This window comes from Cervus elaphus, chromosome 12 (genome assembly GCF_910594005.1).
Source record: "Cervus elaphus chromosome 12, mCerEla1.1, whole genome shotgun sequence".
Taxonomy (NCBI): Eukaryota; Metazoa; Chordata; class Mammalia; order Artiodactyla; family Cervidae; genus Cervus; species Cervus elaphus.
In genome coordinates this window covers 16,626,595-16,641,319 of record NC_057826.1, presented here as the reverse complement: position 1 = coordinate 16,641,319, position 14,725 = coordinate 16,626,595, and the positions used below count along the sequence as shown (strand labels likewise).

General features: G+C 39.3%; 1 protein-coding gene across 2 annotated transcripts in view; it reads left to right on the top strand.

Annotated features, from left to right (window-relative positions):
• Window positions 1-14,725, top strand: part of YLPM1 (YLP motif containing 1) — a 62,552-nt gene that overhangs the window by 26,664 nt on the left and 21,163 nt on the right. For both annotated transcript variants that reach the window (XM_043920747.1, XM_043920748.1), the window contains exons 5-10: window positions 5,029-7,137; window positions 9,696-9,816; window positions 12,898-13,318; window positions 13,432-13,524; window positions 13,748-13,943; window positions 14,400-14,518. In XM_043920747.1, coding sequence (XP_043776682.1) covers window positions 5,029-7,137; window positions 9,696-9,816; window positions 12,898-13,318; window positions 13,432-13,524; window positions 13,748-13,943; window positions 14,400-14,518 — 3,059 coding nt within the window. The remainder of the gene's footprint in view (window positions 1-5,028; window positions 7,138-9,695; window positions 9,817-12,897; window positions 13,319-13,431; window positions 13,525-13,747; window positions 13,944-14,399; window positions 14,519-14,725) is intronic.

Below are 14,725 nucleotides of genomic sequence, written 5' to 3'. Positions count from 1 at the left end.
TGAGCCACCAGGGAAGCCCATCAGATACATGATTTACAAATATTTTCTACCATTCAGTAGGCTGCCCTTTCATTTTATTGATGGTTTGCTTCACTGTGCAGAAGCTTTTTAGTTTGATGCAGTCCTACTTTTTGATGTAGTCCTGCTTTCGTTTCTTTGCTTTTGATGTTTAGAATCAAAAAATCATTGCCAAGACCTGTGTCAAGGAGCCTGCTGCCTTTTGTTTCTTCTAGAAGTTTCATGATTTTAGGTCTTACACTTGTCTTTCATCCATTTTGAGTCAATTTTTGTGTATAATATATGGTAGTAGTCCAGTTTCATTCCTTTGCATGTGGCTGGCTGTTCTCAGTAACATTTATTTAAGAGACTATCCTATCTCCATTGTATATTCTTGGCTCCTTTGTCATGAATTAGTTGACTGCATGCACCTGGGTTTGTTTTTGGGCTCTCTCTTCTGTTCCATTGATATGTATGTTTGTTTTTGTACCAGCGCCATACTATTTAATAGTTTTCAGTTCAGTTCAGTTGCTCAGTCGTGTCCTACTTTTTGTGACCCCATAGACTGCAGCACGCCAGGCCTCCCTGTTCGTCACCAACTCCCAGAGTTTACTCAAACTCATGTCCATGGAAGTTGAACATAATTTAGGATCAGTGTTTAGGGTCAGCAAGCATTCTCTTTTCTTTTGTTACCTAGTATAACTGTTGTGCTGTTCTGATTCATTTCCTTTTTAGATGGTTTCTCCCTACTACTAGGAAATTTTTATTTAATCTTCATTATTTTAATATTTTATAGTGGTTTTTATTTGTTCAGTATTATTAAATGTACTGGATACTTAGTGAACTGGGCCCTTTCCATCTGGAAATTAGAGTCTAACTCTGGGAAATTTCTTCATTTATTTCTTTATTTTTTCTCTTGTTTTCTGTTTTTCTTTTTCTGGAACTCCTCATTTGTAGGATTTTGAACCTGCTATATTTCTTTCTGTTCTCTCTCATTTTGTTAAACTTTCTGAGATACTTCTGGTCCTTTTGTTGCCTATTTTATTTTGAGAATTAAATAATTTCTATAGTTCTTCTGGTTCTGATCCTTTTTTATATATAGCAAATTGTTCTTGATTTACTGATACTATATCTGAAGAATTCTCTCTGAGGATACTAACTTGAGAGTTCCCTTTTTTTTTTTTTTTTAAGTTCTCTTCTGCTTTTTTGCATTATTGCTCTTTCTTCCAGATCCATATTTTCTTCCTTTCATTTTGGAGGCATTCCTCAAATATATTGTGATCTTTAATTGTCCATTTATACTTAAGAGAGGGAGACAGTGAAACTGATGGGGTGCTGTTTATGTGTGTGGAGGGGGGCTCATCAGTTGTCAGACTTTGCTGTAGGAGATAGGCCAGAGGATCGTCTGCTAATGCTAAGTGAAGTCACCCAGTCGTGTCCGACTCTTTGCGACCCCGTGGACTGTAGCCCACCAGGCTCCTCTGTCCATAGGATTCTCCAGGCAAGAATACTGGAGTGGGTTGCATATAGCAGGGGATCCTCAAACTCAGGCATTTAGAGACAGTTCAAACCCAGGGAATGGCTGATCGATGGTTTAGAACATGGATTTTAATTTACATCATTTTAGCCGCAAGTCTTACCTAATCTTTTCCCCAGCATCCCTGGCATCTGAGAATCCTGACCCTCCCTGGGTTTCTGTGGGCAAGCCAGCCCCATTTTGATCCCAGCACTCTAAACTGCAGCTCCATGTGTTACCACTCATGTTTGTTCTTTGTCGTCCAGAGTTTAAAAACAAAATTCTCATCTGCCAGCGGCCCCTTCTCTCTGTTTATAGTGAGTTTATGCATTTTTAAATTCCCTGTGATGACTCTGTGTCAGCTTAACTGGGCTGAAGTACATTTCCCAGAGTTCTTTTGCTTCTGTGTTTCTGGTTAGGGTGGGTCACAGGGTGCGGGGGATTTTGTATCTAAGATGAAATATTTATCCCTGGACAACCAACAGCTTTCTAACCATTTCCCCAGAAAAGATTATAAAGTCTCTGGTTTTTTTTTTGTTTTTGGGGATAAATGGACTTCGTTCTCCCTATCTGGCTCACATCCCCTCTTTGATAGTCTGTGACTGAAATTCTGAGATGTAAAGCTAGCTAGTACTAATACATGGAGAAGGAAATGGCAACCCACTCCAGTGTTCTTGCCTGGAGAATCCCAGGGACGGGGGCGCCTGGTGGGCTGCCATCTATGGAGTCGCACAGAGTCAGACACGACTGAAGCGACTTAGCAACAGCAGCAGTACTAATACGTTTTATGTTAGATGATTAGGAAGAAGAATCAATCAGAAATATCTGACTAATGAATATGTATATATCGAAACATTTCATAGCAAATGTTAAGGAAGAACTACTCTATCACAGCCCATATTTCTGCAACTGGTCATGTAATTTCAATTGGTGTTTATAACTACCTTCTTTCTCTACTTAATCCATATTCTCTTTGCTCTCAGCGAGCTCCTCAGCTTGTCCAGGTCCCCTGCCTGGTGAAGTGTCGCAAACGTTCATTCTTGAAAGGTCTAAGGTATTCTCAGCCCTGCCTGGATTGAGTAATTGTAGTTTTGTCTTGACTTTAGTCATAGGACATAGAAAGTAGTAAGGAGTGTCCTGGAGGATCTCCTCCATTCCAGACATACCCTCACCCTCATTGTATAAAAAGTACCCAATTTCCCCTTGAAAGACAGTATTACTCACCCCAGCCAGTACAGTAATAACTCCCTTCTTTGCCTGTCGATTCAGAACCCGAAGTGGCCAGATGGCAGTCTGAACTGAAGCTTTAATAGAGTCATTGTTGTGTCCCCCGATAGAGGCATTCCTCCCTTTGAAACTAAGACTTCCAGATCAGCAAAGCCTAATGTCACAGGGATAGGAAGTCAATATTTTGCTGAAACTGAATTTATTACTCTCATTTATTTCCCTAACAAATGAGAGAAAAACCCTTCTATTTCTCTTTAGAGGCATGAAAGGCATTACTGTCAGCTCAGCCAGAAACCCTGGAACCATCGTAGTTCTTCCTTTTCCAGTATTTTAAATTGCACCTGTTAGAAGATTTATCAGCTTTACCATCCTTCACATCTCTCACTTTTATCTCCTTTTCATCCTCATATCAGTTACTGTCTTAGAACAGACTTCACCTTCACTTACTTAGACTGTAGAGACAGTGTACCGTCAACTTTTCCCACTGATCCAACTGCTACTTTTCTGCTGGAGCAGTCTTTTAAAATAAGATATTTAGTGTTTCTGAGTGCTTAAGGTGATTTCTAACTCTTTGTGCAAGCTCAGTCACTTCAGTCATGTCCAACTCTGCGACCCCATGGACACTACAGTCCACGGCGGTTCTCGCATGGCAAGAATACTGGAGTGGATTGCCATGCCCTCCTCCAGGGGATCTTCCTACGTCACTTTTGTCTCCTGCATTGGCAGGCGGGTTCTTTAGCACCCATGCCACCTGGGAAGCCCTCTAACTCCTTACCCAGCTGAATTAATTCATCTGTTACAACAGAGATCCAAAGTCACATGGCTTTAATAAGTTGGAGGTTTGTTCTCTTTTAGGACTTATGTGGTGACGCTACAGTGTCAAGAATCCAGATTCCTTCTCATTTGTTACTTTACCATCTCTTAGTATGTGGTCCATATCTACATGGTTCAGGATGCCCTACCACCGTATCAGAGCCAGCATGAAAAAGAGAATATGGTGAAGAGAAGAATGTGTTCTTCCCTTTAAGTTTACCACCCAGAAGGATGTGTAAATCATTTTCACTCTCATCTCATTGGCCAGAACATGGCTGCAAGTTCTCCCTGCAAGAGAGTTTGGGAAAGAGAGTCTTTAGTCTGGCTATCCTTATGTCTTGCTAAAAATGGAGAGGTTCCATTACAGTGGGAAGAATGGAAATGCATACTGGAGCAGTACCGGTAGTCTGTGGCCCCGAGGTGCACAGGATCTCCTGGAAACTGGCCCTGGCCTGTCCCTTTGCCTATCTCTCAGTGTGCTGCTTTCCCGCTCCTTCTCTCCCGGCTGTCCTAGACTTCGTCTCCTCTTTCCTTCAGCCGTGCCAGACTGTGTGCACTTCCAAACGTGCTATGCTGGTATGTTTCTCTGCTTTTCCTCATAGTACTTCCTTAGCCTGGGATGTCCTTGCCACCCACTTGCATCATCTCCAGTCCTCTCTGTTAGCCTGGTCTCTGAGAATTTGTTTCTCAAGAGTTAACTAAAGCATCTTCTGTCATAGAAAGCCTTTATTGGACCGCACTACCTTCACTCTCGTAGAATTGACCATTCTCTCCTCTGTTATCATTACATGCAGATAGATGTTAGTCATTGCATCCTTTGTCAGTTATTTACACTTAGATTCTTTCTCTTCAGTTGTAAGCCCTTTGAGGACAAAGAACACATTTTATTCTTGTATCTCTTGGATTTAGCGTAGTACTTGATAGAGGATATATGCTAAATATTTATCAAATGTGCAAGTGGGTCCATAGCAGAATATCTTGGTCCAGATTTTTGAATGTTGGGGCATGCTTATAGGACATAGCTGGCTGCTGTTTTTAAACTTTTGTCAGTCAAGATGATAATGTTAGCTCCAACAGTATTTATACTCATCCTATGTTACGTTGCTAATTGTTTCATTTTTAGTTTTTAGTTATAATTTAACTAAAAGTACTCTCAGATTTAGCTATGGGACTTTTTTTTCCCCCTGTTTGAAATGAGTGGACTTTTCTGTCTATTAAGGTACAATATTAATCATTGCTTTTTAACAATTTAGTATATCAGTGACTTGCTGCAGGAGATTTGTCCTGAGACCTTCTGAGCTCTGCCACCTTAAGATTAATGGTTCTAAGATATTGGTATCTCAGGATTTGTTTAATGACTAGCAGTCATTTTTGTAAAAAAAATTCTAAGGCAAGATTGCCTTAAATATTTTTACATGGAAAAAAATTTTTTTTTGCTTTACTGTCTTGAGTAATATCTTTTGTTTTACTTGTAGATTTGATGGTCCTCGAAGATTTGAGGATTTAGGGTCAAGGTGTGAAGGACCGAGACCCAAAGGGCCTCGTTTTGAAGGAAATCGCCCCGATGGGCCAAGACCCAGATATGAAGGTCACCCAGCAGAGGGCACTAAAAGCAAATGGGGAATGATTCCCCGGGGGCCAGCATCTCAGTTCTATATTACCCCCAATACATCCCTCAGTCCTCGACAGAGTGGACCACAGTGGAAAGGCCCCAAACCAACTTTTGGACAGCAACATCAGCAGCAGCCTAAGTCACAAGCAGAACCAGGAAACAAAGAACCATTAGCAGACACCAGTAGTAACCAGCAGAAGAATTTTAAAATGCAATCAGCTACATTTCCCATTGCTGCAGATGTAAAGGATGCCAAGGCGGCTCAGTCAAATGAGAATCTAAGCGACTCTCAGCAAGAGCCACCTAAAAGCGAAGTCTCGGAAGGGCCCATAGAGCCTTCTGATTGGGACCAGAATTCTCAAAGTATGGAGACTCAAATGGACAAAGCCCAAGCTGTTACTCAGCCTGTACCCCTTGCAAATAAAGCTGTACCTTCTCAATCTACTTTTCCCTCAAAAACAGGGGGGATGGAGGGAGGAACAGCAGTAGCAACATCATCATCACTAACTGCAGATAATGATTTTAAACCTTTGGGTATTGGTCTGCCCCATTCAGAAAACAACCAAGATAAAGGGCTACCTCGGCCAGATAACAGAGACAATAGGTTAGAAGGCAATCAAGGCAGCAGCTCATCTTACAGAGGTCCTGGGCAAAGCAGAATGGAAGACACACGGGATAAAGGACTAGTCAGTAGAGATCGAGGCCAGGCAATCAGCCACGGCCCAGGGTTGGTCAAGCAAGAAGACTTTCGTGATAAAATGATGGGTAGAAGAGAAGACAGCCGAGAGAAGATGAGCAGAGGAGAAGGCAGCCGGGACAGAGGGCTGGTGAGGCCAGGAAGCAGTCGGGAGAAAGTGCCAGGTGGTCTGCAAGGCAGCCAGGACAGAGGTAGAGCTGGCAGCCGGGAAAGGGGACCACCCCGGAGGGCTGGCAGTCAGGAGAGAGGACCCCCTCGAAGACCTGGGAGTAGAGAGAGAATGCCACCCCGAAGAGCTGGGAGCAGGGAGAGGGGACTACCTCGAGGGCCTGGTGGTCGGGAGAGGGGTCTGGGAAGACCAGAATTTGGTCGTGACAGAGGTCCATTTAGACCAGAACCAGGAGACGGTGGGGAAAAAATGTATCCGTATCACCGAGATGAGCCTCCTAGGGCTCCTTGGAACCACGGAGAAGAGAGAGGGCACGAAGAGTTCCCATTAGATGGTAGAAATGCTCCAATGGAACGAGAAAGACTTGATGATTGGGATAGAGAGAGATACTGGAGAGAATGTGAACATGACTATCAAGATGATACTCTAGATCCGTATAACAGAGAGGACAGGTTTTCAGCCCCATCTCGATCTCATGATGGAGATAGACGAGGCCCTTGGTGGGATGATTGGGAGAGAGATCAGGATATGGACGAGGACTACAACAGGGAAATGGACAGGGACATGGACAGGGATGTGGACCGCATCGGAAGACCTATGGATATGTATGATAGAAATTTGGATAATGAGTGGGACAGAGATTATGGGAGACCACTGGATGAACAAGAATCGCAGTTTCGTGAACGAGATATTCCATCTCTTCCACCTTTACCACCCCTCCCACCTCTCCCACCTATGGATAGATACCGGGATGATAGATGGAGAGAAGAAAGAAACCGAGACCATGGGTATGACCGAGATTTCCGTGATAGGGGTGAGTTGAGGATCCGAGAGTATCCAGAAAGAGGAGATACCTGGCGGGAAAAGCGAGATTATATTCCTGACAGAATGGACTGGGAAAGAGAACGATTGTCAGACAGATGGTACCCATCTGATGTGGATAGACATTCCCCCATGGCGGAACATATGCCCTCACATCATTCTTCTGAAATGATGGGGTCGGATGCAAACTTAGACTCTGACCAAGGCCTTGGAGGGGTAATGGTTCTCAGTCAGAGGCAGCATGAAATCATTCTGAAAGCTGCACAAGAACTGAAAATGCTTCGGTAAGTTGACTACTTAAGATCATTTCTTCTAGAACAAGCCACATGCATACTGCTCTTTTTAAAACTATGTGATATATTTGAATGGAATCATTTTACTTCAAGTTCTAACCACATAATTTTAATTTCTAGTCATTGAGTGCTGTTTTAGGGTAGGATGGGTATTTAGGAACTGTGTTAATTATAAACTTAGGTTCTGAAAAAGGAAAATTTGGTAGCCATTCTTGACTTTTATAGATATGCTGTTGACACGTCATGCCTGTGATTATGTCAAGTTCAGACTTCAACTCTCCGGTACTCTGGGTTTCACAGAGCTCATATGTAAAACCCTTTATTTCCCCCTCTCTGTTACTAGATCTGATAGACTTCATATTTACTAATCTTTGATATAACTTCAGAAAGTGGTGGAAGGACTTACATTTTTTCTCTTTTGAAGCTAAGAATGGTTTACCTGGAAGCAGACTCAGATTTGTCTAACCATTGATTCTTTTGGGAATGTTTTATCTTTCATTATAACCAGAAGCAGCTATCTCTGCTTGAGGTTGTTACTTGTTTCTATATAATCAAATATTTTCTTTGTGAAATGGAGAATAGAACTTAGATTTCTTGATTAACAATCACCTGTGTATAGGTATAGGTAACACTTCCCATTAGTAGCAGTAATGATAAAGGTTAACATTTACTGCACATTTGCTATATACCAGGGACTGTACTAAGTGCTTTGTATGTATTGATTCATGTAATCCGTATACCAACTATATCTTGAGAGAAGAATTTAGGAGTCACTAACAGATTACAATGAGAAATTACTTTTTGAATAATTTCTTAGGAATTAGCAAAGTTTTGCAAAAATAAACTAATGGTTAGTTTTTTATATATTCTAGTGTATTGGGTTTCTTTCATTTTTCAATTCTGGTCTATATTTGTGGATTATGCCAATTAAAATTATAGTTGAAGCTTTATGACTGGGAAAGTATGATGAGGAAAAATACATATAAAATGAAAGATGCCTCAGGCAACACAACACATTTCTGTGGTCTACAGAAGATACGCTTTAAGGGATTTGACTTTTCCAGATTGCTCATGAAGATGTAGAAAGCATGTTATGGAACACTTAACTTCTACTATTTTCACTTTTAAATTATGGATACCTTTAACACCTACTGTGTGCTGGTACTGTACTGATAATTTACTGCGTTATTGTCTCAATCCTCCTTTTTTCAAATCCTTATCTCAAAGGACTGCAAAGATAAGTAGTAGTATTCTCGCTTCACTAAGACTCAAGAGAGTACCACTTGGCTACTAGAATTGGTAAACCTAGAATATGAAGTCTGTCCAACTCTAAAGTCTTTTTTGTTCATGGAGAACACTAAGCTGATTGATGTTACTCAGCTACCAAGGTTTCTTTCCTTTTTGAAATTTCCTTTTCATCCATTATTGCTTTGTATAGAAGTGCTGGATAAGAATTACTTCATCATTCCTTTTTAAAAGCTCTTTCTAGGCCACATAATTAAACAAAATATGTGAAGTGATGGACAATAATGGTCACAGTTGATACAAGTCAGCCATGTTGTGTCAGGAAAGTCATAATATGAGTTACATGAGGCAGAAAGTCATCTTTTTCTTACATTTGACCCTTACTTTGTGTTCACTTGGTCATTACACTTTGAAAAATGGTAGGAAGAAAATCGTAAAAGGTCTGAAGAGGTTGTGGTAGGTGTTGTATGTGTTTATTGTGGGTATAAGACAAAGTGAAAGGAATTTGACCAGCCATTTAAAGAGAATCTTGAAGAGTTACCTAATTACTCTTTAGGAACATGAAGTGTTGTTTTTAAAGGTATAGGCTAACGGTTGTTCTCACCGTATACAAGAGGGGCCTTAAACTAAAATGCCTACAAGAACCAGATAGGTAACTAAAATGAGTGCAAGCGGGGCCAGTATAACTCTACTGAGTGTGAGGATTGTAGCAAAGCGCTGCATCTAAGGAGGGTAGCCACCACTCACGCTGCTTGCTTGCATGTGGGAGTGTAGGCCCAGTGTTTCCAAATTGCCTTAAAGTTTGAATTCATATTGAAAAATATGTATTTTTTTGCTTTGGAAATAGTGTCAACTAGCACGGATTTTTAAAACTGATAATGAAAGTCAAATTGTAAAAAGCCTTTTTGTGTATCCGTATATATCCAAATACATTTGGCCCATGTGCCACCATTTTTTCAACCACTTATCTAAAGACTATTGAACAAAAAAAAATCAGCAAGAGATTTTGGTTGGATGAATGAAAAACATGACAAGTAGGTGAGATACTAAAATAGACTAAAGAGGCAGGTTCTAGAATTGATCCCTTCTGGGTCTTCAATAACATCATTATTTATAGGTTGTAGATAACTGATAAGTTAGCTCGTAAAGACAAAAAAGTATTACCCTGGAGATGTTTTATGGGTACTGTAGAGAGTTTGAAACAAGGTTTTTAGTTTCCTTTTTTGTTTTTTGATATTAATTATGGTTATTTAGGAATGGAGAACACATGCCTTAAATACAACGGTAATTTTATTTGTTTACAGAGAACAGAAAGAACAGCTTCAAAAGATGAAAGACTATGGTTCTGAGCCACAAATGCCTGACCATCTACCACCCCAGGATTCAAGATTGCAGAATACACCTTCAAGACCTGGATTGTATCCGGTATGGGAAAATAATATACTCAGAAAAATGAAATGGTTCTTACTTTGTATGTTTGTGTGTCGTTTGATTTTTTTGTTGTTGTTGTTTTACAGTAAGTATAATTTTCCTCTGTAAAAAATCAAAATTTTGGAAAAGTGAAAAACACTAATGGTAATGGACTTTTGAGAATGTTACAAGTATGGTCGCAAGTGTGACAGAAATACTTTTCCCCTTACAGTTTAAGTACACCGAGCCCATCCGAACTGTGTATATGGCTCTGTGTTCATAAAATTGTAGAATTTTCTTGGTAATCCTTCTTGTTCAAATAGTCCTGTTTTTCATCTGGACAGCGCAAGGATTCCCTGTGAGCCCTGCTCATGTGAGCTTCCTAGTCTCCCTACCTCTTCAGACTACTAGTCCTTAGCTAAGGGAAGGGATAGAACATGATGCCCCAGTTCAGGCAGTGAAGTTATGTTAAAGACTCACGTGATTACGTTCTCTGCCAGAACCCTTATTGTCCTGTATTTTGATTGTTTGTTTTCTTGTCTCTCTTGCCTTCTGTCTTATTTTGCCTATTCTTTATAAGGATAGGAACTATGTCTTTTATATTTGTATCTCTTAGCAAACAGTAGAAGCTCTAGATTATAAATCCACGTTTCTGCTTTATTTACTTGATAAATCATAAGCATTTTAATGTTTTGCTACATGCTTTATATTTTTGATGCATAATAGTTTATTAAAACTATTCTGTTTCTGTTAGACCTTTGTTTCTACTCTTTTATTAATGCAATGTTAATGAATGTCTGTATCAGATTCATAATAGTTTTAGTATTTTTTATTGAAGTATAGTTGATTTACAATCTTGTGTTAATTTGTGCTGTATAGCAAAGTGATTCATATATATATGTATGTATATATGTGTATATAAATGTATACACATATATACATACATTTTAAAACTTTCCTTTGTGTTGTGGTTTGTCCTGGGATATTGAGTAGTTCTCTGTGCTGTACAGTAGTACCTTGTTGCTTACCCATCCTGTATATAAGTTTACATCTGCATTCTTTGTTTCTACAAACCACAGTGCATTATGCTTCAAATTCTTATTTTAGGTATCTTCTTAAAAGTACTTTTAAATTCCTAAAGTGGATCCTTTTAATGACTAAAGAACAAGGACATTTTTCATGATTCCTGTAATGCAGCCAACAGCTCTCTAAAGCTATGTTGTAGCCTTGCAATCATCAGCTACTTAATATTTTTGGTAGATTGAATGGTTTAATAAAATGTTACAATATGTTTGGTAGTTTTGATAATTAGTGAACATAAATATTTTCCAATATTTGTTAATTACATTTCTTGTAAAAAAAATCCTATTTTTGTTATCTGTTTGACTCTTCAGGTTTTTCTTATGAATTTATGGTATAGATATTAATCCTTTCTAATGTAGCTGTAGGGGTGTTTTGCTTTTCACAAATGTATGTGTTGCTGTCACTGGGTACTATGAAGAAAACACTTTTTACTTATAGTCCAAAGAGTTCCTAAGATATGCATAGCATGTCTGGACAGCTGTGCTCTGGATACGGTAGCTTTGTCATATAAAGGCATTTTCTAACACAGTTGAAAGTGTCATAATCTAAAATTTATCTTTAGGTAGTAGTCGTTTGTCTTTAACTCTAGCCTGTATTGGCCTCTTGTTAAATAATATTCCTAACATATTAGCCAAAATGTAATTTTGCTACTCAAAATGTTTGTTTTTAAAGCCCAGCCTGTGTATGAGTAAATATGTAAGTAATGTGCATTATTGACTTTCCAAGGCCTGAAGTGAAACACATAACTAAATGGATAAAGAGTATTCAAATCAGAGATTACTTGCAAAGATTAAAATAAAATTTGACAATTGGGTTTCAGTATTAAGTAGATAGGACCTGTCTGCCCAGAGATTCTACTATTTCCATAATACACATTTCAGTTGACATCCGGTGCTTGTCAGAGAGAATACTCAATGTCCATTTGGTTTCTTTGTTTTGTCGTTTCCCGTCACTGATGTCGTGTGTTGCCACAGACAGCTACTGTCAACCAGGTGAACTGGATAGAAGTGAGGGAGCTAGCTAGAGTTTGTTTCTCTCGCTGGAAGTTCACTATTTTTGTGGAGGAGATAGGTCACTAGAGTGGAAAGAGAGTTTATAGCAGAGATTCTTAAACCAACTGGTGAATATGAGAATTACACATGGAGGTTTAGTTTTGTTTATTTTAAACCAATGCCAGAACCTCTTTCACAGAATTTCAGTAGGTTTGAGGTCAGCCAATTCAAATTGACTACCACCCTAAATTTTCTGGAAGAAGAAAAAGAGGGTGGTTCATTGCAGAGTGAGAGAGGAGGGTTTTAAGGGCAGTTTTTTTTTCCCCCTGTTTTAAAACCAACCTAATTGAGGTATAATTTACATACATCTAATTTGTCCATTTTAAAGTGTGTAATTCAGTGATACTTAGTAAATTTACTGAGTTGTGCAGCCATCACCATAACCCAGTTGTGTAACATTTTCATCACCCCAGTAAGATCCCTTGTGCTAGTTTGCAGTTAATCCTCGTTCCTACCCCAGGTCCCAGGCAAGAGCTAATCTACATTTTCCAAAGTGGCTGCGCCATTTTACATTCTTACTGGAAGTCCTAAGTGTCTTCATGTTTCTTTACATCCTTGCCATCATTTGTTATTGCCTGTTTTATCAATTATAGCCATTCTATTGGGTATGAAATAGTACTTCATTGTGGTTTTAATTTGCATTTATCTAATGACTAATGATGTTAAATTAAGCATATTTTCATGGGCGTATTGGCCATTCATACACCTTCTTTGGAAAAATATATGCAAATCTTATGGTCAGATTTTTTGATTGTCTTATAAAAAATTTTTATATTCTCAATAAAAATATTCTCCTTTATCAGATATGTGATTTGCATATAGTGTCTCCCTGATGGTGTATTTTAAAGTACAGAAAGTTTTGAAGTTTGAATAAGTTCAGTGGAGTGAGAGCCAGATATCTACTGATATGTGAACGTATGATGGTATGCTCCTTCATTGAGCCATTTGCCCTGTTCTCCAGCCTCCAGGGTCCTACAGACCACCGCCTCCTATGGGTAAGCCACCAGGTTCAATTGTAAGACCGCCTGCTCCACCAGCAAGATCATCTGTTCCTGTGACCAGGCCGCCTATCCCAATACCGCCACCGCCACCCCCTCCTCCTCCTCCACCACCTCCTCCTCCAGTGATAAAGCCACAGACTTCAGCTGTGGAACAAGAACGCTGGGATGAAGATTCTTTCTATGGCCTCTGGGATACAAATGATGAGCAGGGACTGAATTCGGAATTTAAATCTGAACCTGCAACAATGCCATCTGCTCCAGTGTTACCACCCCCACCTGTTCACCCTTCCATCCCTCCTCCTGGCCCAATGCCTATGGGTATGCCACCCATGTCCAAACCACCACCAGTGCAGCAGACTGTTGATTATGGCCATGGCCGAGGTAAGTAAAAATGGCAAACTTGTATTTGGGATTCTAGAGGAATTGTTAGCTTCAACTTTGGCTTCCTTAAGCTTCACTCTTAGGGTGTTTTTATCCTTGTTTTTGTTTACCAGACATATCCACTAATAAAGTTGAACAGATACCCTATGGAGAAAGAATAACTCTGCGTCCAGATCCACTACCTGAAAGATCAACTTTTGAAACAGGTAGAGGTCCCAGGGAGATCAGTATTTTTCAACCTTTTTGAACCTGTTTATCATATGATTTTCCTTTTGGTAAGATTATCTGGGCCTCCCTTTAGTATAGCTAAAGTATTCATAAGTTGAATTTAGGGCAGCAATTTATATTAGTTCTAAATTTAGATTTGTACTTTTCTGCTTTTATTTCAGAAAAAAGGCATGTAATTCTTAACTTTAATTGTTTTTCCAGAGCATGCAGGCCAACGAGATCGTTATGATAGAGACAGAGATCGTGAGCCTTATTTTGATCGTCAAAGCAATGTCATGGCAGATCATCGAGATTTCAAAAGGGATCGGGAGACACATAGAGATCGAGACCGGGATCGTGGTGTTATTGACTATGACCGGGATCGATTTGACAGAGAACGCCGACCTAGAGATGATAGGTATGCCAAAATATCTTTGCTGGGTGTGCAAATTACTATATACTTAAGTTCAGCAAAAGTTAAGTGTAGTTAAGGGAAATTTAGTAAATGATGTATTTTTCTCAGGCATGTGTGTGTATAATTTGGAGAGGGAAGAATACCAATTTTCAGGAGACTTGATTCTTGAGTTTTACAAGCTTGAATTTCAGAGAGTTAAATGGGAGATGGAGAAAGGAAAGAGTATTGTCAACAAAGTTATAGTCTTTCCTTAGTTAATAGGTAAACGGTTAATTTTTGCTGTTGTGAGCTCTGTGGATGTGTGTGTGCAAGGCAGATCTAAATGGAAAAGCAAAAATATAAATATTGACTATGAATGGTAACTACCCATAGAGAAAATTGGGTATATAGTGGTGTTGCATTATAAGAGACTGCCATATGTTTTTTATTTACCAAAGCACTTCCTGTTAAACTTTCTAGGACACAGTCATATCGAGACAAAAAAGACCATTCCTCATCCAGAAGAGGAGGGTTTGATAGGCCTTCCTATGATCGCAAGTCTGACCGACCAGCCTATGAAGGACCATCCATGTTTGGAGGTAAATTAGTGCCTTACTAACAATAAAGATGCTGAGAATTGAAAACTACAGGAGATGCTTTTGATTGTAGCTGTGGGTTTAAACTTTCAGAGTGAAATACACTCACAGGTTTCTCAGAGATGGCAACAGTATCACCAAAAAGAGTCATGTAATTGATGAAATAAAATGTAAATTGCTTTTTTTACATTATTAAAGAAATTTTGGAAG